The sequence below is a fragment of the Colletotrichum abscissum genome (assembly GCF_030869225.1).
Source record: "Colletotrichum abscissum strain IMI 504890 chromosome Unknown Scaffold_3.1, whole genome shotgun sequence".
In the NCBI taxonomy this organism is placed as follows: Eukaryota; Fungi; Ascomycota; class Sordariomycetes; order Glomerellales; family Glomerellaceae; genus Colletotrichum; species Colletotrichum abscissum.
The window spans coordinates 259,531-283,471 of NW_026850209.1; the positions used below are offsets into that span (position 1 = coordinate 259,531).

At 53.1% G+C, this 23,941-nt stretch overlaps 7 protein-coding genes across 7 annotated transcripts; 5 read left to right on the top strand and 2 right to left on the bottom strand.

The window, feature by feature from the left end:
- Positions 1-571: 571 nt before the first annotated feature.
- On the bottom strand, positions 572-841 carry CABS01_01448 (uncharacterized protein; the record flags this gene model as incomplete). The annotated part of the gene is made up of 1 exon (XM_060534828.1): positions 572-841. The coding sequence occupies one exon, from the start codon at positions 839-841 to the stop codon at positions 572-574; it is 270 nt and encodes an 89-aa protein (XP_060398017.1).
- Positions 842-4,409: 3,568 nt separating this feature from the next.
- CABS01_01449 (uncharacterized protein) lies at positions 4,410-5,894 on the top strand (the record flags this gene model as incomplete). Its single annotated transcript, XM_060534829.1, has 1 exon — positions 4,410-5,894. One exon carries the CDS (start codon positions 4,410-4,412, stop codon positions 5,892-5,894), a length of 1,485 nt encoding a protein of 494 aa, XP_060398018.1.
- A 989-nt stretch (positions 5,895-6,883) lies between these two features.
- On the top strand, positions 6,884-8,206 carry CABS01_01450 (uncharacterized protein; the record flags this gene model as incomplete). The annotated part of the gene is made up of 2 exons (XM_060534830.1): positions 6,884-6,958; positions 7,022-8,206. The coding sequence occupies 2 exons, from the start codon at positions 6,884-6,886 to the stop codon at positions 8,204-8,206; spliced, it is 1,260 nt and encodes a 419-aa protein (XP_060398019.1).
- A 944-nt stretch (positions 8,207-9,150) lies between these two features.
- On the top strand, positions 9,151-10,937 carry CABS01_01451 (uncharacterized protein; the record flags this gene model as incomplete). Its single annotated transcript, XM_060534831.1, has 3 exons — positions 9,151-9,874; positions 9,936-10,025; positions 10,084-10,937. 3 exons carry the CDS (start codon positions 9,151-9,153, stop codon positions 10,935-10,937), a joined length of 1,668 nt encoding a protein of 555 aa, XP_060398020.1.
- Positions 10,938-11,217: 280 nt separating this feature from the next.
- CABS01_01452 (uncharacterized protein) lies at positions 11,218-11,847 on the top strand (the record flags this gene model as incomplete). Its single annotated transcript, XM_060534832.1, has 1 exon — positions 11,218-11,847. One exon carries the CDS (start codon positions 11,218-11,220, stop codon positions 11,845-11,847), a length of 630 nt encoding a protein of 209 aa, XP_060398021.1.
- Positions 11,848-21,159: 9,312 nt separating this feature from the next.
- On the top strand, positions 21,160-21,826 carry CABS01_01453 (uncharacterized protein; the record flags this gene model as incomplete). Its single annotated transcript, XM_060534833.1, has 2 exons — positions 21,160-21,193; positions 21,408-21,826. The coding sequence occupies 2 exons, from the start codon at positions 21,160-21,162 to the stop codon at positions 21,824-21,826; spliced, it is 453 nt and encodes a 150-aa protein (XP_060398022.1).
- Positions 21,827-22,668: 842 nt separating this feature from the next.
- CABS01_01454 (myb-like DNA-binding domain-containing protein) lies at positions 22,669-23,571 on the bottom strand (the record flags this gene model as incomplete). Its single annotated transcript, XM_060534834.1, has 1 exon — positions 22,669-23,571. The coding sequence occupies one exon, from the start codon at positions 23,569-23,571 to the stop codon at positions 22,669-22,671; it is 903 nt and encodes a 300-aa protein (XP_060398023.1).
- Between the last annotated feature and the right edge of the window lie 370 nt (positions 23,572-23,941).

The window sequence follows — 23,941 nt, forward strand, 5'->3', positions numbered from 1 at the left end:
GAATGCCACGGGCTTGGATCCCACCGACACTATCATCACGATATTGCTGACATGCACAAGGTTCCCAGCTGCCTGTAGGCACACAAGTCACTGCAGTTGACGGGAACCTGTGATGTGTGTGAGAGAGAGAGTTTGATAGAGAAAGAGAGGGGAAATGCCTCTCTGTCAAAGATGAATACTATGAGGAGTAGCCCATCGTGGACGGCAATATGCAGCCAGCCCTGTCGATTCCATGACAGAACCTCAGCTCGGAGTTTCGTAAAGAACACAACTATTGAACGGCAACAGGTTCAACGAGCATATTGACCTGTAAAGGAGATGGCGTCGACCCATTTTGAGGTGTGTGTATGGTGGAATTCAGCAGCCTGCCGCAGGTCTTAGTTGCCGGGGAAGGAGGCATAGCGTGCTCTGCTCGAGACCTCGAGCTACTTGTTATCGTAGAAAGCCAGCTCGTTCGCAAATTGTCAAACGTCTGCTTCGAGTTGGCATATGTCAGATGCATGTGATTAGAGCTTGCCACGCGTGCCACGCTCGGCATCCTTGCCTCGACGAAATGGATGGGCGGCCTCGCTCAGCGTCGCGGCGGTGAGTTAATCGAGCATATCGGGTTGTCATCCGTTATCCGCCGGTAGAGGCGTTGGATCGTTGATAAGGCACATGGGGTCAGGGACCAAAGCAGGGCTTTCCAAATCCAGGGTTGCCAGAGCCGACAAGGGTCAGTCTGGGAGAGAATGGCCATAAGGATAAGGGAGTTGGCACTTTGGGTTCGAATAAAGGTCGGGATCGGATGGCGTTTCCGCAAGGAAGCCAGTCGCCATAGTAGACGGCAGGCCAATGGCATGCTCGGGAGATCTCACCGAGTGTCGCGATTGTGTACAAGGTTCGGCGAAACACATTGTACGTTGACGAACAAGGTCAAGTCGGGTTTAGATTCATCGTTCTTTGACTTTGTGAAAGCAGCAAGCAGGTGTGGCAGGAGGTGACGTCGGCAGCTCGAGGCGGTCGGTCTCGTTGATCTGCACGATACTACTTGTAAGGTAGAGATGCAGATAGCGGCCTACCTCACCGATGTACACATTCATGTTCCGGTCTGCTGTGCACCCTGATTTAGCTGCACAGATGCCGCCAATCGCCTTGCTATGTATGTACGGAAGTATAAGTGCACAGCACGGATGGCGGGGCGATGCATCGTCGCAATACTGATGTCTCATTGTCCAATGGCCTAGGTAGCCATAGGTGGGAATGTTGTTAGTGAGCCCAGACGAAGGGAAAGATATTTCGAAAGCAGCAGAGACATGGGTATCCGTACTCCGTACCAAGGGAAAGAGTCATCTCAATCTGCGCATGTGAGGCTGCGATCTAGGTAACAAAGTATTGTAGGATCTCTATCTGAGGTGGCGTAAACCTGCATGGCCGAAAGTCGGCGGCAATACCATCTTGACGAGTGCGGGCACTGGGATCTGGCAGTTGGCAAGCGCGACCCACGCGGCTCTTTTTTTTTTTTTTTTCTCTCACCAAAGGCATCTCGTGCGCGGGTTCCTGATCCAAACAATTACCTAACAAGCACCCGCCATGCAGCGTCATGAGGTGCGTGGTAGCTAGTAGGTATGTACTGAGAAGTTCTGATCCATCAGGTGTCGAGTGCAAAAATTCCACGTCCGAACCGGCCGACTGCAATCGGACCCCTGCTCAACAGCGCCCGCAGCCGTTCGTTCCATGCTCTCACGGGAGGCACTAGACATGATTGCACATGTGAATGATTGATACCCACGGATACCGGTACTGTACTCCGTACGGTCCGTACCCAACGGCAGCAGCAACTCATGGGCAGAGAATGTGAGGTGAGGTATAGACTAGCGAGCAGGCACGCCGCACACATGGAGGATATCTGCGTCTTCCATTGGGTTGGTAAGACTTTGATGGTTGCAGTGCGTCTTATCTGGTTGGTCCCCCACATGGACCACTCAGAGGCTGTCTCTCGAGCATCTGACGGGCGCACATGGGTGGGCGCCGACGGGAGAGCGTGGGAGGGCTCTTGCTTCTCCTTGGATGCTTGCCTTTGGTACCTTGACGAAACCAGGAATAACCGTCTTGCACCACATGGCAACCGTCTGGCGCGAGTGAAGATGTCGGCACCGTGGCGGCGAATTGCGTGCGGGCTGCGGGCGTCGGGTGAGGTCAAGGCCAACCTCGATATCTTGCTTGCCTGCTTTTTTCCTGTTAGTTTTCCTCCAAACTAGTTACTCCCCTAGACAAGCATGTTGGTACGGTATTCCAAGATGTGCGCAACAAAGCGCCACCGTGTTGCTGGTGTTGATGGTTTGGCCGTGAGGTGTTTGGGGGTTCCATTTGGTTGAGCTGATTGATAACCTGAACTGTCATGTCGAAAAACGGCGCGGCGGGCATGCCCCGGCTAGTGTGGGATTCCTGCCTATTATCTGACCTAGCTTCCGTAAGTACCTCTCCTGGTAGGAAATACATGGAGTTTGGAGTGTGTGGCAGCCAAATGCTAGGTATCCCTATTTGGCTTTCCAGGGGAACGGCCAGTGCGATTGGAATAAAGGTACCCGTAGACCTAGGTAGGTTAGGTAAGGAAGCCCCCAACCTTCATGTTTCCCCTACGAATGAAATCATACCCTCGGCCCCTCCCCCTTCCCCCCCGTCCCCCCCAGTGGTCCCCCTCACCCCCAATGTCGCGCGAATAATCCACTGTCCCGCCTGCCGCTTCCCGCTTCCCCGTATGATGGAGTAGTGTAGCGTATTCATCCGCACACCATAGTCTCATACTGAGGTAGGCGGATGGGCAATGACCGTCAAAAGAGAAGGAGAGGAAGGGACAACAAGAGAGAAACTTGTGAGAAGACGGGAACTACTTTACGAACCTAGTGTTACCAGTGCCTTGTTGGCCAAGGTAAATAGTTACCTTCGCAGCAGCCATCCATCTCAGGTAGGCCGTACGGGCAGCCGGAACCTAGCTAAGGTACCTTAATCAGGCCAGCCTCGCCCTTTCGCACTTTGCGACGAACTCCAATTCCCTCATTCTTCCCGGCCCTGACGAATCTGGCCCTCGAATCATTGACAGACATCTACCATGGCCCCCGTCTGCACTGCAATGCGCGCTGCATCGCTCACAGCCCTTTCGATGGAATTAGACCTCACCTCGCCATCCTCACCACGTAAGCGACCCTGATTGTTTCTCTTTTTTCGTCACGTCTTTTGTATTTACTCTCTGCCCAAAGCCTCCTCTGCACGTCGGGATATTCTACACCCCCCCGATCCATACTGCGTAGTGTGTGCTGTGGGAGTGAACGGTTGGACATTCAGAGGAATATCCGTAGGTGCTGCGCTGCAAAACTTGACAAACCGCTCCCCTTCTCGGCTTCTCTCCCCTAGACTCCCCCCTGTCACCCTGCGGCCTGCCCACCCCCCCCCCCCCCTTCCCCCTTGCCCCTTCGACACGACACGCCTTTTTATCTCCATCCAATGCCACTTCCTTTCCGCTCCGCCCACGTCTGCAACTTTTGCCCGTCCGTCTCTCGAGGCCCACTACCTTCACCCTCGCCCTTCCTTTTCCCAACCTGAATCGCCGCATCTCATGTATTACAATCGCCTTGTCTACCTTACGATACCATGACTCTCCCGACCTTATTCTCCCTAATCGCAACCCCAGTCATTCCCATCCATCCTGCTCGCCGCTCAAACTGAGTACCTGACCGAGTACGCATACGGAGTGTGCAGTACAGTCATTGTCTTCTAGCACCAACAAACAGCCACGTCCACATCCGCGTCTACGACACACGTTGCCCGCACAAGTCCTGCCACCGCTATCACCGTACCGTATCTCATTCTCACTCCTCCGCCCCGCTGGCCCCATCATCATCCCGTGCTTCTTCTGCTGTACGACGAGATACCCATCTCGTCGCGTATCGCAACTCCCAGCTCGGTTCCTGGTATTCTACCTTACCCCAGACATCGAACCCCGAATCTAGGCACCTCGCCCAGACCCACGCCTTGATCTTCCCGGTCCCGGTCCACCTCCCGGTTGTTGGCCTGCTATCTAAAGAGCCGTCCCCGCCAACCCTCACAACATCTGACTTTCCCTTCTGTTTACTCGCCCTTTGCTACCTGATCAAGCCCGTGCTTCTTGGTTGGCCTTCTGCATTTCCGACCACCACCACTGACCTTTAACCGTCAATCTTCGACATCCATTCCATGGCTCAACCATTCATCCTCGCTGCATCGTATTCAGTGTCTCCTGCGCGCCCTCTCTGAAGCACTGGCAATCGCCCCGACGGTGACTAGCACTATCGACTGTAGTCACACTTTACTCAACCTATGCTGTTTTAGCAGCCGCTGGTCTCATTTGAAGAAAGCTCATCACGAAGAACATCAACACCAACTCACCCTTCATGTCGACGACTTCATCTCCCTCGCCGTTGCAAGGCCCGACTGGCCGTGTCGATGAGAAATCTCTACCCCAGGGTCAGTGCCGCTACATATTGCTCGTACCTGGCATCAAAGGCCAACGATGCGCTTGTGTTCACTTTTCTCTCAATCGATCTACGCCCGGCGCTAGTTGCGACTGTGGGCACATGGCCTGCTATCATGTCAAGACCCCAGAGCCGTCATCGACCAGAGAGGAGGTCGAACTTCTGAAGCAGCGACTTCAAGCCCTCGAAGAACAACTTGACCAGCAGAGACAAGGCGGCCTTGGAACCGTCGTTGCCAGAGTGAGCGAACTGGAAGACCTTGTCGACAAAAGTCGTGAAGAGATAGGCCAGGAGATCAAGGGCTCTTATCGCAACATCAACAGAGTATGGCAGTCTGTAGAGCAGCTTGAGCGTCAAACCTCCCACCTTCGGGAAGCCCTACGCTCCCAGTCAGAACACATGGAACGTGTCAACGGGGAGTTGGAGAGCGTCAGCAATCGACAATTGGAGCTTTTCGACGCCGACGAAAGCATCGAAGAGAGACTGGATCAGCTAGAGTCGGACCATGATTCTTTGGCCAGTCGAGGTGGCCAGGTCCCGAACATGACAGAGGAAGCAATCTTGTCCCGGCCAGACGCTGTGACGGCCTCCAACCGGCAACAGTCGCTGGGTGTCACTCTGTATTCACAGCCCGAGGCCGAGGTCATTCCAGGAGAAACCATCCGTACCTCACCAACCCTCAGCACCGCCGATTCCAACACAAGTTCAAGCAACTGTGGAGCTTGGACAGTTCATATTTCGCTTCTTCCGACAGCCTCTCAGCCTTTCCCATTCGAAAGGGACACCAACGCCTACAAGCGCTGCTTGTCCCGAGGGCTCCACCGGACTGTAGTAGTTGGCGGTCCAGATAGTGACTCTTTTGTTGAGGCTGTTACAAAATCCTTCGGTAGCCTACTCAGAGGAAGATCCTGGATGCCTCTACAGGCCAAGCTTTGCGACGCAGAAAGGCTCCAAGGGCTTCCCATGCTCAGGCCACTGGACTCCAGACTTGTTGACAGCGACTATGATCTCAACTTTCTCAAGAAATTTTGCGGCGTCTGCGAGGCCAACGGCAAGATCGATTCTCTATATATAGCCATGCGCCAGGACAAGTTTTCATGGCACTTTCTACGTAACTCTCCGATATTTATAGAGGGTCTCGAGAATTGCTGGATTTACGATCACTTCTTAGATCCAAACGACCCAGTTGAAGATGATCGCATGGAAGAGCATGATCGACCCTCCGCCGGAGACATTGTCCCGAGTCTTCCAAACCTGAAACGAGCAGCATCCGAGATGTCGCGAACAGCTGGCTTAACAGCTGCCGCGACAGGCAGCGATTCTGACGGCTCTCGAACCAAGACACCCCGGACCTCTTGCCTGCCAAGTCTAGTTGAATCGCGGAGGCGTGTAGAGACTGTGTGAGACACGTGGTCTCTTTCCTTTTCCGTTATTTTCCCCGTCTAGCTTTGGCCTGTAGGATCTGTTTTGACTGCATTTTAGACGCGTGGTTGGCGTCCAGGACCCGTTGATTTGAAGCAGCAGTGGCGAATGTTTCACGAATGAGGTCTTCCGAGACGATAGAAGGTTGATCCACCTGATAGAGGACATTTATACCCATTTCATTTATTCACGCCCAAGGGCACAAAGAAGCACTGTCTTGGTCACTTTCCTACACATGTACAGCGGAATTGGAGCTTCGGAAAGAGACAAAAAGTCCTTGAGATAGTTTAGTGATAGTCTAAGGTAGGATAAGGTAGTCTTGGTCTTTTGAACAAAAAGTCACCTGTCACAATGCTGTGCCTAATTCGAGGTGTAATGGGACTGCAAATTTTCGGCGTGGCAGACTTGTTATTTTTCTCCACGTCGATGGCTCCCGCCTGTGAAATCAAGTTGGCATGCCGGTAGAGCCCGAATCGGAGGACCTTTGGACTAGACGGAAGTAAAATTAGCGGGGAGAACAGGACTCGGAGCCGGTGAGACCCGGCAGGTGCCGGAACACAGTGCCTCCCACCTGGCGTAGGTTCTCCGTATCCACTAAACCAAAAGTGGAAATGGTGCCGCTGAGCACAGTCAGCCTCATTCTCCACGACGCTAAGCGGCCGAAGCTCTTTCGGCCTGTAAGCTCCGACTAGTAGACGTCGGGTTGATCAATGGCCCTTTTATCACGTAGTTTCTCTCTCTCTTTCTCTACAATCTTGGCCAACCCTTCCCTCTACAAACCCGCCACCTTTAAAATCCGGGGAACGTCGCCGCGCAGCTCAGCCTTCCTTCGGAGTACTCAATTACTACAAATCAAACAAGCTTGAATTCGCGGGAGCGCGTCCAGCATCTCGCGCGATCTGCTTCCTCATCCTCACCCCTCCACCATACGAGCGCACGCCGTCGCAGATCAAGTTCAGAACGGAAGCGCCATGGACTACGACATTAACATGGACGATGTAGCCGACGGCTTTGCACCTCCGACAGCGACGATTGGCGACGGCACAGTACGTAGCGCACCTGGTGGTGCGACTTCTACTTGCTTGCTTGCTAACCTTTAACGTCAACAGAACATCGCACAACCCGCCACAGCGCCGTCTCCCTCGAATGAACGCGACCTCGAAGATTCTACCATAGTACGTAACAAGGTACACATCCGAGGTCTGGACACATTGACCACGGACGACATCAAAATCTACGTGAAGAGTCATTTTGGTACTCCAGAGAGAGTTGAGTGGATCGATGACGAATCCGCAAACCTGCTTTTTGGGTCGGAAAGTACGGCACAAGAGGCTCTGGCAGCATTGAGCGCCATTGAAATTGCCGACGTAACTCAGTTGCCTCCTAAGGAGACGATTCCAGCCAAGGCCGTCGCATCCCACCCAGACGTCAATCTTCAAATTCGATTTGCCGTTATTTCCGACAAGAAGATACGAGGTGCTGCTGAGCGAAGCCGGTTCTACCTTCTCCACCCCGAATTTGACCCGGAGGAGAGAAGACGACGTGAGGGAAACAGAAACAGATATCGCAATCGGGACGGAGATGATCGTCACCGCAATGGCCGTGGAAGAAATCAACGCGACCGAGACTCGAGCCCTGAGGTGTTCCATGCGAGCATGTATGATGACGATGAGGACACACTGGCAGACCGAAGACCCGCACGTCACCCGAGATCTCGCTCAAGAGATTCGACGCCGCGTGACGAGCGATCCTATGCGTCTCGCAATCAGGAAAAGGAGCTGTTCCCTGGGCGGTCATCACGAGCAGGAAACCGGCAACGAAATCGTTCCGCTTCACCTATGCGGGATCTGGATGGTGACGCAGCCATGGACGTTGAGGCAGCACGCGCGCCGAGGGCCAGCAACCGAAACAATAGAGAAAGGGCATCGGGCATCAGGGATCGTCTAGCTGAAGACAACAAATCCAAGGAACTGTTTCCCATAAAGGGCTCATCGATGGGCAAGACGCATATGGACAGGGTCATGGACGGCGCGGACGAAGCCACGCGAATCATGCAGCAAAAGATGAGCGTGAGCAACGACCGCCACGGCAGGAAGGACCTATTCGATCGGGACAGAGTCGATAATGCAGGTTCAAGTGCTGGATTCTCCATCAAGGGCGCGGCGGCCGCGAACGTCAAGGAGCTGTTCCCGAGCCGCTTTGGAGGTGGTGGCAATACGGGAAAAGAGCTATTCGCTGACAAGTTAGAGGGCCGTGGCCGTCGGCGGCAGAAAGCAGAGGACCTGTTTTCTTAGCGCGTCGATACCTGGAGCGCGTATGCAATCATCTTGGTAGTTGGCAAGATGAAGGAGACTATCTTTACGACGAGTTTGGGAACACAGCCGACAGCGCACGCTGTTCATTTCAATGCCATAGAAACCTGAACTTTCGCCATGGCTAGCGCGATAGACGGCGAACTTCTTTATAGCAACCGATGTGTCCAGGCTGGGCATTGTGTGTTGAATGATTGCTCTATAGCCGCGTATATCGTCCTTCGTCACATTCTTCGTAGTTTCCAGAGGGAGTTGAAAGGATTCTGGGATAACCATCCAACTAGAATACTCTTACGGCTGGGTAGGGAGGCAAGAGCTGTGTCGGTAAACTTCCAGGCCACTGAGGTCTCGTTGGACAGCCACTCTTGTGCATTCATTCATCCCGGAGAACAGAATACCGGGGCGGAAGCAGCTGCTGGTCTTGCTCGAAGTACCCGTATCATGTAGCGGCTGAGGAAGGCACGCCTAGTCTGATGTACTCGCCACTTCCAATCGGTCGAACGCGCCTGACTTCGATCCCTCGCCTGCCCTTGCTCGTTTCTTCCTCCTATCCGCGTACATGGCGATATCTCATTCAAGCTTCACCTTCATGTCCGACTCGCCCTTTACCTCAATCAATCACCCACGGTGATTCCCGCACAGAATCCGACCTCTCTCCTGCTCTTTCATATCAATGTGCCATTCGCCTTCCGAATAAGTCAAATTTGGGCCGTCACTAACAGTCGAGGTACGCGTCAAAAGGCCGTTGAAAAACATCACCTTTTCTACGTCTCTTACGATCAATCTCAAAATTCACCACTGGAAGACTCACAAGACTTCACCGCGTTCGTTAATCTTATACCAAAGTACTCGATGCCGGTTTGGTTGACACACTCTTCACTAGCACAATCCAGTTGCCAACGGATATCTGCCATCAGCCAGCCAACATGGCGGACTTCTCATGGACAAAACCGTTGCCTCCCCGACGAAGAAGATCAGAGCTCACGCTGAGCAATCCACCTCCGGATGAAGAAGAATCTGTTGCGCACCTCGGCGTTCCCTCTGTTCGATCGCGCCAGTGGAAGCCCATTCCCCGCATTGCGAGTCTCGATGTTCTGAGTGCAGCTAGATTGGGCACAAGCAACAGCCCAAGCATTAAATCAGACGGCTCGCAGTCATCCTGTCATCGGCTGTCGCCATCCCCGGCAGAGCCAACTGAGCCAGCCGATACAGCCTGGTACCAAGAGCGAGACGAGACGGAACGTGCTCTCTCACTGGAGCAGATGATTAATGCGTTACACTACACGATGATGACCAAGAATGTCCTCGATCCGGTTCCCAGAGAGTACAACTCCTACATCTTGCACTTATTAGAGGGTTACTGGGATCTCCAGGAGCGGCTGAGAAAGACAGAGCAGGAGCTCGCAGAGGAGAAGGAGACAAAGTTGAAGAGCCTTGAAGAGTTCACCAAGATGTCTGAGGAATGGGAGTCGAAAGAGGCCGACTTCCGCGCTGAGATCAAACGTATGGAACTAGTTCTTGTCGATGTAACTCCTGCAGGTGTTGGTGCAGTGGTTCTGGCGAGGTCTGGCAGTCTCGTCGACAGAAGCGCAAAATCCTCGAGACTTTTCAAGGCCAGGGTCGAGAAGGCTAAAGAAAGTCCCCAGAAAGGTACTTATTCCTTCAATAGTGGGAAGCACTCCTATCCCGTTTGCTGACCGGATGCGCGTAGGTGATGACAGCACCAGCAAAGTCGACAGCCTAGATAACCCACGGATCTCTATGGGCTCTGGGACTCCCCTCCTGAACCATCGAACCTTCTGTAAGTACCTAGAAACGCCTGCCTTCTCATTTGTACCGTGTACATACTAACAGACCAGTGTCCATGAAACCTAAAGTAGATGACAATGCCGATGTTGAACTGAGCAAGGGTCTGAGAAAGGCCGAACGACGACAACAGCGGGCCTCGAGACGAAGGAAGAAGGAGGCCCTCTTTCCGTCGTTCAACATAGCATGGGATAGCTCATCGGAAGAAGAAGCAAATAAATCAACATCGATTCAGAAGACAACCAGGTTACCTGGCTTGGAGTCTATGAAGCCTCAACCATTACGACGAGCGGCACCATCCGCGCAGATCGCCACTCCAGAATCGTCCGCAAAGAAAACCGCCGTTCCTGGAACCTGTGAGCATGCCGATACACATTACCGGCCTGACGACGCACCACATACCGGCGTAGAATTGGCCGAAAACGGATCGGCCGCAACGGGCATGCCGAAGCAGGAGCGGCCGCCAGGTACCGACCCGGATGTCATGACGGCTACGACTGGCCGAAGAACCTCAGGGACCCGCCGCCATATGAGAGACTTCTCCTTCGACGCCGTAGAAGATAGCGTTCAGCTGCAGGCCCTGTCTGGAAAAGCTGGTATTCCTTACGGAAACGATGTTTCCGTGGGCCGGCCAGCGGCTTTCCCTCCTCAGCGCCCCCGTTCGTCAGATAAAGTAGCTCCAATGGCATCATTTACTGCAGGACCTTCCAACCAGCAGGACCAAACACTTCACAGTCATGCACAGGAGTCGCTGGACAAAGACGAAGGCAATACACTCGAAACACGCTCTGGGGTTGAGCAAATCGGCGCAGAAGGTGGCAGACAGGCCACGAGACCTAGTCTCCTGGATAGACGGCGAAGCTCCCGCTCACACAAGTCGTCGTGCGAGTCCTTAGGCAACGGCTAGAGAGCCTTCAGCGATGAAGCCTGAGGACGCAGCATGGCTATCCTAACGGACGGAAGTACCACACACGCAAACCAAGCACACATGGCAGCAAGGGAGGCCTTGAAGCGGTTGGGCAACGAGGAACAGGATCAAGGCCGGTCCCAGGTTGGTCCAGAGGCTAGAAGCAGGTATCGCGTGGTTGTGATGGTTGCGGTATTTTGCTCCGAAGGAGCGGGGTTTCTAGCAGAATGTACTTGCTCCAGGAGTTACGGTAGACTACGCTTGCTGCGGTTTCAGGGTCATGTCAACATATCTCTCTCTCCTTTCCTCCCTCCTTGCGTCGCCTGGCTGGAACATCGTCACTCCATGTGTGTCAACCGCGTCCAAAGCCCATAAAATACAGTCCAGATCGAGCCATCGTGTGGACATGACGTGTTCCATCGGATGCTTGGTGAGCTTACGCCCCCCATCATCGGACTCCTCGATCCTTACTCGCGCTTGCATGAAGCCGTTTCTGTCGGTGAGCTGGCGTATGTATGTGCCATGCCAAAATAGGAGACTAAGTTCCGCAAAAGCTCCAAACTTGGCTTGGGAAAAGGGAAAATGGATATGCCACGTGAGCTCCTGGGCCCCCCGCCGGAGACTACTTTTTTCCTTTTCTCCTGTCCTCCGAGAGGCCCATGACCCTAGCCTGAACAACCACCAGGGTTCCGGAGAGAAGCTCGCGAAGCGAAAGGGGAGAATTAAACCAACCCCTGGAACAGATCATCAGGCGAGGCCGTGGAAGAGAGAGGATACGACTGCGGGCCGTGTGCAACGGGCCGAACGCGGATGGATGTGTACAAGCTCACGGCTCGAGTACGAGGTGGTATCTTGTGTCACTTACCATATATCATATATTCACAACATCCTCCGCCCTGAACACACTTGATCAGATTTCATATGTGACCAGAATAACGACTAACAGCCTGGTAGTCACACGATACAATACTTGAAGTCTTGTGATCGATAGTGTCGATTCCAAATATATCAGAGTTGGAAGTGATGAAAACACTGGGTAGATGAGTAGGCATCGAGACAAACTTCTCGCCAACCCAGATCAGTAGCAATATCCGGCACGGCCAGTGACACAGAATTGGGTATGGGAAGAAAAGCCACTACCAAGCAACAGACTAGTGAAAGGCGTCAGAACCCAACGAAGCCATAAACAGTCGGGAGAGCGGGGGCTTCTTCACGCCCCCCTCGGCGGACGGAGAAAAGCCAGCGGAACGCTACTACCAAAAAAGCTCCCGCTAGTGCCCAGGCTTTGCCAGGTCAGGCTCAACATTATGTATAGAAAAAAATCCCAAAGAGTCTAGACTTCTAGACTTTGGAGGGGGGGACCGGCGTCTAGGCCCCGTTTGTTGGGGGCCGGACGGAGGAGGAATGCAATTCTATTAGCGGAAGACCGAGTGGCAGAGAGAGAGAGAGCGAGGGAGATGCTGCAAACAAACTTGCACCGATGCGGTCACTTGCTCCGGAGGCCCGCCTTTCCAAGCTGAAGCCATTCTGCGCGCACCACGGAGATGGTCGGACACGGATACGGCCGGACGCGGGAAGGGTAATAAAGAGGGTGTGTGACGGATGAAGGCAAGAAGGGAAAACGAAAACGGTCTTGTAACCTTGAACGCCGGCGGTTGATTAGCGAAGGCGTTTCGTTACCAGATTCCTGGGTCATTCTGTTGGGTTTTCCTAGTACAATCCTAGTCCAATCCTAGGCCGTCCACAGTCCCCCCCTCCCCACGAATCTGACTTTGAGCCATGACTACTTTGAAGTACGGGTAGGACTATGATGGCAATAGTGTCGTGTCATTCGACGACTCGACCGTTGCGGTTCCAAGCCTCCGGCGTCCGCATCCTTCTAGGTGCATATTGTATTGCGCGGCGGCTTGACGGGCCCGGGGATGACCGCGTCCAGGGGTCGTGAATCGCCATTTTATTCGCGCAACGAGACTCTTGAACACATCGCCAGAGTGGCCTCGAATAGCGTCTGGCTGAGACATCACTGTGAAGGGCCTCTTCAACATTGTCATGTGCGGAAAGCTTCTGACATCTGGGAAGAAGGGTATCGGATGAACGACTAGGGGAGAGGGAGAAAAGCTTCCACTCCTTTCCCCGCCTCGACTTGACTGTTGAAGTGACTCCACAGAGCTATCGTCTTTGATGACTGAATGGTGTCTTGGGAAATGATGCTTGTTCATAGCGAGAGCTGATGTCAACCACGGATTGCAACTACATCCCGAGATCTTCATCATCATCAGCCGCATCATCATCACTTAATGAGGACCAGGGAAGAAGAGAGCAGAGACATCACGACGCGAACCAGGATGGCATGGTCGCCGTGGAAAGCGTTCTCTGTCCAACCCAAAAATCTGAAGCAGGGAGTCATAACTGTTGTAGACTTCAAGCCATTCTTCTTTGCTTCTCGCGCATTGGCTGCCATACAGCCGCCGTGTATGGCACAATCAGAGGGACACCGTTTGCGTCCTCTGAATATGCGAGCGGGCCAAGTGAAGACAAGAACCTCGCGCGGCGGGTGAAGTATAACGTTCTCCCGCGGCACCGTGGCACCTCAGGGTCCGATACAAGAGGAATATTTTCCAGCAGAAAAGGTTTCAGAAGCGTTGTGACGGCCGCGTGGAACGGCTGCTGATAGTCTGCGGCTAGAGGACCCTGTGGACTGATGGGTGCTAATGGAGGCGTTAAGGGCGGCCGTGAACATGGACGGATTTGCTACACAAGGTAGTTAGTTAGCTGATTCAAGTTGCCAAGCCGCGAGTCACCGCACCGAGAACAATGGCATTGTCTACCTACCTATTTTGGTTGACGTAACCTAGACGTCTATTGCGTGTTGCCGTGTATGGCATCGGATCTCTGTAACCCATTTTGTGAGTCCAAGATCCCTCTTCTGAAGGAGGTTATCCTCGTCCTCATCATCCTCAACATTCGATGCCGTCTGTTTTCCAGTCTGTGCCATCGGAACCCGGGTCGTACAAACCCTGAATGTCAATGCAGTTGAAGTCCATGTGAAAAGGTAAGACACGCGTCTGTTGGATAGCTCAAGCCCCAACGGTTCGTTGGACCTGTAACCCATAAAAAAACATCTTCGCCTCCCGACGTTGGAAAGTAAAAAAAAATGAAATAAAAACCCAAAGATGACAAATGTTAGAAAATCTGATAAACCAGACAAAAGTCAAACAAATGCTGTCATGTATTGTGCGGCTGACCGAGCGCCACTATTATGAATCGGACCAAATGGTAGCTTGAACCGGCTCCCTGATATTTTGCCCCGTTCCCTTCAGACGCATAGTTCAGTTTACTTCAATTCTGTCTCGTCGCATAACAAGGAGACGTGACTAGGACTTTGTACCGCAATGTTGAGAGGGGTGAGGTACCAATGGTATTTTGTTATATCTGTGCACACGGCATGAAGTCATGCTAAAAGTCCTCTAGCGTCTTTGGCGACGAACGATACCGCGAAGTAAAGAGTGCGACGCTTGTGAGGTGTTGGCGCACTAATGGCCTAGACACGAGCTGCGGCCGACGCGTACCATCGTCTGGTGGCATCGTGTAGTTTCACTGTAATTGCGTCGTTATGCAGCCACTTTTCTCCTTTCTTCACTCCCTACCTACCTCTGTCTCTCTATCTCATCGTCAGCTCAAGGTGATAGTTTGCCATGTTTTTCGATAGCACGAGGTTCAGCTTGAATGCAAGTAGGTAGGCGGCGGCAGGAGAGTGGACTGATGGTGGTCTTCGCAGTATGGACCTGCATTGACGATGTGGCTGGCTGTGTACGTGTGAGAGAGTGTTGCGTCGATGGCAGTGTCAAAATGAGATGTGATGCTGTCGTCGGTGTTGGGGCACTGACCATCGACTTTCTGTCATTTTGCCCTACAGAAAAGGTACGTACTGCGAATGTGCAGGCGGCAGTAGGTGATTTTAGCTCACCCGGAAGGGGCACTCTTGGCACTGACTGTTTGACTCGAGAGTCAACACACAGGCACGCCGCGCGACGGGCCTAAAGATTAAAGACTGGAGGGACCAGGGTGGGGCGATATTTGTCATGATGGAAATTTGCGCCCAAGATAGGTTCACCACCAAGCATGTCTCGCTCTGTTCACTCTACCGGCTTTTCTACCCGCAATGACTACACAGCATTCGCACGTCAATACAGGACTAGTGGCTAGGGTCTCTCTTCAATCTTGCACCGGAGCCAAGCTCCGTGAAATGTGGCGTTACTAGAGGCGTGTGGCTTTAACCAGCTGTAGTAAAACAGGGACAAACTACGTCTTGACGCTGTTCTACTTAGCTGGCAAGGGTCTTGGGAGATTGTATTCGTGAGGAAATCTGGCGGCATCTAATTATCGAGATGCATTACGTCCGGCGATGATCAGGGGCTATTCTAGCTGAGATTTCTGTTCGTATACGGGTTTGAGCAAGACGTCACATCACGGACGCACTATCAGGTAAAGGACTAGCATACATCCAGGAATTTGGTAGGGAAGAGAGAGAACCAGGGAAGAAGCTGGGAAGTGAGGCTGAGGCTGTGAGGCTTCTTCGAAACATGGGAATCCGTACGGAGTATACCGCATGCACAGAACAGAGAACCATAAGCAAGTGCCAGGGCATGGCAAGGTGCCTCATCCGCCGATAAAGTGTTCGTAAACGTCGTGCGGCATGAGGGGAGGGCGGCGAGTACTCCGTAGAGCGAGCGAGCGGGGTGGGATAGGAGAGTGGGAGGTGGATCGTGGATGGATCTCCATAATGTCTGGGCTGCGGGGCTCCCCGTCCTGATTGAGGAAGAATTTGGCTGAGATTATTTGGCTGTGACGATTGTTGTTCCTTTTTCCTGTTGTCTGTTGCACGCCGAGATCGAATCGGGGTGAACCACAGCCGCGGATATGAGTAGTGATATCCGTTCTGCAGGTCTGGGAACCGGTGAGGGACCAAATTTTGAAGAGACTGTTTTTGTCATCCCTGTTGTGAAACCATCGGGTCGGGGGGGGGGGGGGGGGGGGGGGTGTTTTCCGGGCGGGGGGGGGGGTCTCCCCCTCTCGTTTGGGTTTTTGTTGTAGTATGGGGGGGAGGGGGGAGATTTGGTTTTTTTTTTTTGGGGGGGGGTGGGGGGGGGGGGAGGGGGGGGGGGGGGGGGGGGGGGGGGGGGGGGCGTTGGTTTACCGATGCAGTTGAGGTTGCATTCCCATTCCCATTGGCATTTGATCTGGAACTTGGGGTTCGATGGGGAATCGTGTTTCCTTTACCATGAGATGAGATGAGATGGGGATGGGGGCCGGCCTGTTTGTCCATCTCAGTCTTTGCACAACAAACAAACAAACATACAGGCTGGGTATCGTGTGTCTAAGCCAGGGAAGGGCAGGGGGGTATGTTTTGCCAATCATTGACATCCCGCCCTCGCAGCCTCAATGTCCTTAGGATGTACTCGCATTTAGGTTGGACGCATGTCCGGCATACGTGCTTGAGGAGAGACAACAGCGTGAACGGGTGATCTGTTGCTGCCCTACGAAAAGTTGAAAGGTATGAAACGATGCGTGGGCGCAAGGACGTATCGCCAGTCATCAACATTGTTCGGCAGGGGCTTTAAAAAAAAAGAAGGAAATAACGGTCTTCTCTGGCGAACATATCGTTCAGTGTTAGTGTTAAGTATGGAGTATGGAGTACGAACACCATTGGAAGGAAGGTACGGAGTATGGTATGGCAGTATGCACGTCCGCACCGGACGTGCGGTTACCTCGCAGAGCACCAACGGGCAGGCAGACAGACAGGCGGCAGACGGCAGCTGCAAGATCGGGAGACCCGTCTGTTCGCACAGCTATCCAAGGAAGGAAAGGTCTAGTTAGGTAAAGCAAGTCAAGAGCGGATATGACGTGCGGACAATGGATGGGGCATTGTGGGCATGATGGATTCTACAGTAATCCCCCTGTCGTGTCCAGTACAGGCGAGAGGCCCTGCAACGGGGAGCAAAAGCTGTCCACACACTCCACAGTCAAGAGTCCGTCAGATATGACGAGTCTGATGTGAGAGAGTGGCGGGAGAGTGGGTGAGAGAGAGAGAGAGAGAGAGAGAGAGAAAGAGACAGACTGTGTTCGGTTGGCTTGTCCTGTTGTGTCAAGACGGAAACAACGCGCACAGCAGCTACGCCAACGGGAATCTCGCTTGACGTGTCAGGACTCAGGACTCGCTCACTCTCACAGGGCCTTACCCGCGCACCGCACCTTACCTTACGTACGGGTACTCAATTGCAAATACCTTACCCGCCTGGCCCTGGTCTAGCCTCTTGTCTCAGACACACAAGAGACCCAGTCCAGGGGCGAGAGACAGCAGGCACCCGTATAACGGCTGAAGGGCTGAATGGCTGGCCGGTGGGCTGGCACGTTGCAATCTCGATATGATGCTGCGCATGCGGAGCACCGACCGGGAGAGAGAGAGTGCCTGTGTGCCAGGTGTGCAATGTAGGTACCCAAAGAGGCGGTGGGTACGTACCGAGTAGTCTATAGTGTAAGGTATCCGTACTCCGTAGATATTCGTGGCCTGTACGTTGGTAACGGCCTGGTTGGTGCATCATGGATGATGAACAGGCCAGGTTTTGTTTCCCATCCACCCTGTCTGTCCTCCCCCCTCCCCTGTTGTCGGGCTGAGATTGGAATTGAAGCTTGCCCATGCTTGCTTGCTTGCTTCCTCCCACGCCTCCTCCCCTGTCGCGTGGTCTTCACTATTACCTAGTCTGTTCCCGTGTCCAGTGTGTGCGAATATTTGATAGCTACGTTGGTGGGGACCCGGGAATGCTACAGAGAGCTTCTGCAAATCCCACTCTCCGTCTCTTGTCGACTTCGATTGTCCGGGGATCGAATCTTCGTACATACACTACGAATATCCGTACTTACGTACCCGCACTGGAGAGCGGGGCACATCCCCATATACCGCATGCATTCTGCTTACGCTCTCTAAATGGCGACGGCCTCGCTCACCCCTGCTCGCGAGGCTTCCCGCTATGAGAGCTGGCTCCATCCTTGTCACCTCCCAGCTCCCAGTCTCCTGTGTCCCCTTGTCCCCGTTCGCCTGCGCTTATGCCGCTGGCCGACCGTTGATCGACGGGAGCCCATTGGCCCGGCGCGCAGAGCATGGGGTGAACATGTTCCATAGCCGTCCCGACCCAGAGTCGTCTATCTTACGAATACTACTCTATATCATTTGTATCCGTTCGGATCCAACCCAACTCCTACGGATACTGAGCACTCCGTAGGGACTATTCCATTGAGAACCACAACTCAGCCCAGATGCAATCGCATCTCAGATTCAACCTCACATCGTTTTTCCAGCTGCTGGCCCAGAGGCTTCCCAAGAAATTAGGCGTGCCCCCCCCCCCCCATGTCTCTTTTTTTTTTTTTTCTGTACTCTACTGCACAGTATACGCCAGACCAGTTCCACTTGATCTCACACCTCCCCCCTTTCTCTTTCGTGGCCGTTTCCTCATGGACGACCAAAACCTGTCTAACCCCTCCGGGCATGATCACCAACTACAACGGCAGCCGTATTCCCACAGCGTCGCAGTGGCACCCAAGAACCGCCTAGGTCCCCCCCGCTGCCCCTCCCCCCAGTACACCCTCCACTGAAGTCATGTTTAGATTGGATCCTAGTAACGCAGATGATCGCCGGGCTTCCGATGTGATGTGGAATCATTTCGCCAAGGAAGTCTCTCAGCTGCTGAACCCCTGGACCGCAAATGTTCATAACCTGCAGGGGACTCGGGAGAGCGAAGAATTGCCATGTCCCTGGGGTTAGTATGCTTGGTTTCCAACATCCGTCCGTAGTGTATGAACACAATCATTTTTTCCTCTCGTCATGTGGAGACAGCAACGGTCTCTTTCGCCCGTATGATACGCACGTACTTTCAATCTTCTCATTTTATTTTCTCTTGGTCAAGGCCCTGAAAACATCTCCCCTTGACCAAATCTTTCTTAATCATATCGCTGTGGTTCAAATGAAGTAAACAGACCGGGCTGCACTTTTGATGACACTGGTGATGATGCATGCCGAGAATGTAATCAATGACGACAACGTCAAGGAGGAGAAGCGATGCGAGATCTGCAGTCGTAGAACGAAGAGGAACGGCCGCCATTTTTTTTTGTTCCATTCAAATGCACGCTGTGTCGGGCTACGGGTGTCGACTTAGCCGAACGATCCAACGTCTTTTTCTTGTGGTTGCAAACGGCCCGTATGGCTGGGTCTAGTCTTCCTGGTACGTTCTGGATATGGGTCGCCGCGGACCAGGCCCTCACCCTACTGGTGACCGTCGTGGTTCTCTCTGGGCGGTAGTCTGAAACGGTCAACGGTGACTTGGTAGCTGCGCCGGCGCTTCGGACGACAACGCCTCTCACCTTCCCTAGGCTCACGATTGGTCGAGCTGAGATGGAGGACTCGGCATCGTCCATGCGTGCTCACACACCCCGTGTGGTTAATCACGAAGTGGGTGTCACTGAGGCAAGACACCGGAATACTTTCGGATACTGCGCTTGGAGAACGACTGGCTGGTTTTCCCTGCTTGTTGTTGTTGGCCAAGTTTGCTTCGATCGTTCGCCCTAGGTATCCGTAGATCTGGTACGCGCCTGCTGGTGCCTTGATCAACCAGGTTTGAAGACGACTGGTCCGTCGTGTACCGGCCGGCTTCCTTCTTTTGGCTTCAGGTTCTCTTCCTTTTTTTTTTTTTTTTTTTTTTTTTTTTTTTTACCACGCAGTCCGTACACATGGCCATGATTCGCTTGGTCGCGAGGCGAGCTGAGATTCTGATACATATTACGTAGATCTTAAGAGACGCAATAAAGTGACAGGCCCCAGGGTTGAATAGGGCGAGTGTGCGAGGCTGGCTGGGTGGCTGTCCCCGCTATGTTGAACTTTTCTGGGTCAAAAGAGCCGCAGATCCTATTTGATCCCATCAGCACGGCCTTGGTGCCAATTCGCTGCCAGGTTGCTGCCATCCGCTGGTGGTACTCCGTACCAGGGATCGCCAACGGGACACAAACATTCCGAGGGCGGGCGACCAGGGTCCAGCGAAGATCACGGTGCACCGTGGCACCTCGTTTTCCGCCCTCCCCTCTTCTCCTGTGCTTGTCGCTCGCCCCTATTGATGGACAACCGAATGCCTCGCCAATTCCTCAACAGTTGGTGGGAGCGCGCGCGGGTGCGTGCGTGCGATGCGAATGCGTGGGTAGACGACGACAATGATAACGACGACCGGTGGCGATGCAGAAGGCAATAGACATTAGACGAAAATACTCCTTGGGCCTCGGCAGCAGATGTGAAGATGTGCGAACTATCTGTCAGAGTGCTTTTTGATTGATTTGATAGACGTCGCTGTCGCGCTGCCTTGGCCACGTCTGTGCTCCTTCTCCTCTGGATATTTTCGGTTACAATTCGTCATTCCTCAAGATGATGTACGGGATATGGTCGCGGGAAGCGGGAAGAGGGGTCTCTTCACCTCGTCCTTGCGTCGTTTGAAGAATTGTCATGGCAAAGCCACAAGAGCAATGGTAAGTTGGGTCGGGTTGAGTTAACCATCTCGAGTCGAGTCTGTGTCTTTGACGTCGTCTGGTGTCCGGATTTAGGGATCGGCCTCGAGGAAGAGAGGCGGTGGTGGGGGCTAGACGGAAATGGAAGGGAAAGATGGGAAAGATACATTGGCCGAGGTCACTTTGTTACTTTCCATTCCTCCCGTCTACTCTCCGTCTCCGTCTCCTTCTCTTTTTCTCTCCTGCCTTCCTAACGCCGTCTTCGTCGAGTCTCGCCTTCCCTGTACAGCCAAGATAGATACATCAGGTAGGTAGGAAGGTAGGTGCAGGGCATCTCGGGGAAACATTTGTGAGCAAGGCACTCCGTACGAATTCGCATTGTCCATGGGTCTTGGCTGCCTACCTTACGTATGGACCGATGACGGGAACAAAGTTTCAAGATTCGTATATTTTCATACTCTAACTTGCAAACAGGGGATACCGAGCTCATGTTTTCGTTACGTCTTGGACTTTTCTCCTCCTCTTCTGGACGAATACTTGGGGAACTGTGGTGAGATTGGCCGACATGTTTATTTGACTTTTCAGTGAGCAAGGGATTGAGAATGAGGGAGGGTTCTCGGCCGTGTTCTTACTATGTAGGTATCCCCCTCTACCCCCCACTGGCTTACCCTCCAATTACATGCGGCTAAATCTTCACGTCGATTCCGCATCTGGTATTGCATCAGATTGATTGACCGAATCATCCTGTCTTGGCACATGTTCCGTTGCCCGAAAATGTCCTACAAACTCCGTACCTACTGCGGTAGATAAACGCGTGCGTCTACTCCATACAAGGTTTTGCTGAGGAACGAAGCCATCATGAGATTGGAGCACAAACGCCCATCTGCCCACGAATATGCAACGGACGTGTACCTGTCTGTTAAGTAGACAATACTTTCTCAACTCATTCGACACTCGAGACTTATTTGTGTGAATGCATGAAGGTACACGAAAGATTCCTTATCCACCATGCGATGCAATGTACGACGGGCGCACCATGTCGCGCCGTCCGTCTTCCGCCTTCTCCCTCGCTTTTCTTTGTCCCCGCCGCTCATCGCTCTTCCCATCTGCCCCGTTCTGCTGCCATAATCCTCGTCATGATCGACACTGGTAAAGCCCACCCGCTCATCTGCAGCAGAACATCCCCGATCTCGTGTTTGGCTGCGAGCGTTGACCCTGACCGAACGCTCTGTCCTCCGCCTCACCTGTACCTCTTGTCCCTGTCTAGCGCCCTTGATAGCTACCTGAGCCTCTGCCATCCTTACCTGTCCGCAATTGGAGCATCTCAGCCATCCGATGTCTGCTGAACCCAGATGTGAGTTTGCACGCTCACTAATCACCCACCAACTCTTTCATTAACCCGTAAGCCTGTCTACCTTGGTATGTTTACCCTGTGTGCCTGGGTCCTGCGGTTTTCCTTGCGCCTCGCGCCATACAGTCACTATGATTGAGCCATATATGTATATGCACCCACGTTGCACAAACTTTGATCAAGGGCCCATATCAGCCGAACGAGCGGTGGCGGGGAATAATTGTTTAAAAAAAACCGATGGAAAGTCTGGCCCTGGACGTTTGAGGTTCCCACTCATCGTCGCTGACGTGGCTGCCAACCAACGTGGGAGACCCCTCTCGTTTCGCCCAGGCACTGCCGACTTGATCAGGACCGCTTGAGTGCTTCGGTAGGTATCCATACCCAGTTGGTGTACCTGGGCTAGACAAAAATTGAAAGTTGTAACCATGTTGCTATTCCCTCATGTCACGATGCATTTTGTAGCTGTAGATGTGTTTTCGTGACTTTTTGATTATTGGTGATGTATACACCTTTTACGACAGTATAGCTAAATTCAATGGGCGTGAGATTCTATTCCTGAATCTCTACCGTCCTTCCGCCGTCCCATGCCAGACCTTTTTGATTTCTCAGGTCTCCCAATTGCGCCATCCCCTCGCTAGGGTTTGAATATCAGGTATCAAAGCTATAAAAAAAAAACCAAAAAACCAGGGCACAAGTTTTACGTCCCATTCCCAGACGTACCGCCCATTAGACGTGGTTCGCGATTCCAGAACCCATGTACTCTTTAGTGATACATTATGGCATACATGAGGATTGTATCCCTTGGGGTACAAAAAAACAGTCGAATTCGTTGTTTCCTCAGCCCAGAAGCGCGGAAACATCCATTCTGGAGTCCTTGTCCGCAGATGAAGGAGATGGCGGCGGCAGGGCTTGCTGAACCGTACTCCTCACAGGCGAGTTGGGTGCTGTGAGGAGGTGGGATGGGAGAGAAGGCAGGCGCATGTGGCCAGCTTCTTTTCTATCAGTTGGAGCATTGATGAGGCTACCAAAGGAAGGCAGCGAGCGAGGGGCCGAGTTCTCGTCCATGCGGAGCGGAGCCAGTTGGACAGATGGCGATGTACCCCGCGAGAGGCATTGGGGGGAAGTGGTGTAGCTTGAGGCAGCATCGGACATGGTGGACGTCTCTCCGTCAAGGCCGTCTGTGCCAGGCGAAGAGGTAGAGTTGGGCGACGGAAGCGGCGACTCGAATTGGTAGTAAGGGTGGCTGTGGGTGTAAAAGGCGGGAGAGACAGGCGACGACATGCCGTGTCTCGTGTGAGGGTAGGAGGCGGCATGAGAATTAATGGTGAGAGTGGGTCGGAACCCAGAGTGACCATATCTGCGGTCGTCGTAGCCGGAGGTGCTGCCTTGGTTGGCCCTGCGACGATCGTGACGCTTTCTGCGGTTCTGGCTTCCATTCCACCAGTTCTTGACGGCATTGTCACTGCGGCCGTGGAGCCGTCTTGCAATCTCTGCCCACCTCTTGCCGATCTCGTTGACGAGAACCTCGATTTGGGCACCCTCCTCGGGAGTGATGGGCTCGTGATTCAAGGTGGGCTTCAGGTTTTGATGGAATCGTTCTCTGCATTGCTTCGGTGTCCTTGTTCCCAGGGCTTGAGCAATGCGCACCCAGTTCAATGGGCCCTGGTCGTTGACAAGTTGCATGAGATAGGCGTCTTCCTGTTGGGACCAAGGCCCTCTCCTTTGAGAAGCGAGAGACATTTTTGGCTGTGGGAAAGTTTGCGAGGTAGTGGCTGAAGTGTTGATTTGTGAGTATCGGTATCAACAGAGCACAAGGGAGTCCGACGATAATGTATCAGTGTGCGTGTGTGTGTATGTGTATGGATATGGGAGGAGAAGAAGTACAGTTGTAAAGTGGTAGTTGAAGGCTAATGGCAAGTTGATGCTGGAAGTGAAGAGGCTGAATGAGGTCTTGGATGAGCGTGGGATGTCTGCGTATATATGTTGTTGAGCAGGTGGAAGCAGCGTGGTGGAGAAACCGAGCCAAAAGCAGAAGCGTTCAGGTTGGAAAGGCTGTGCGTTCAGAAGGAGGTGTGTAGGTAGGTAGGCACGAATACTGCGTATGTGACCG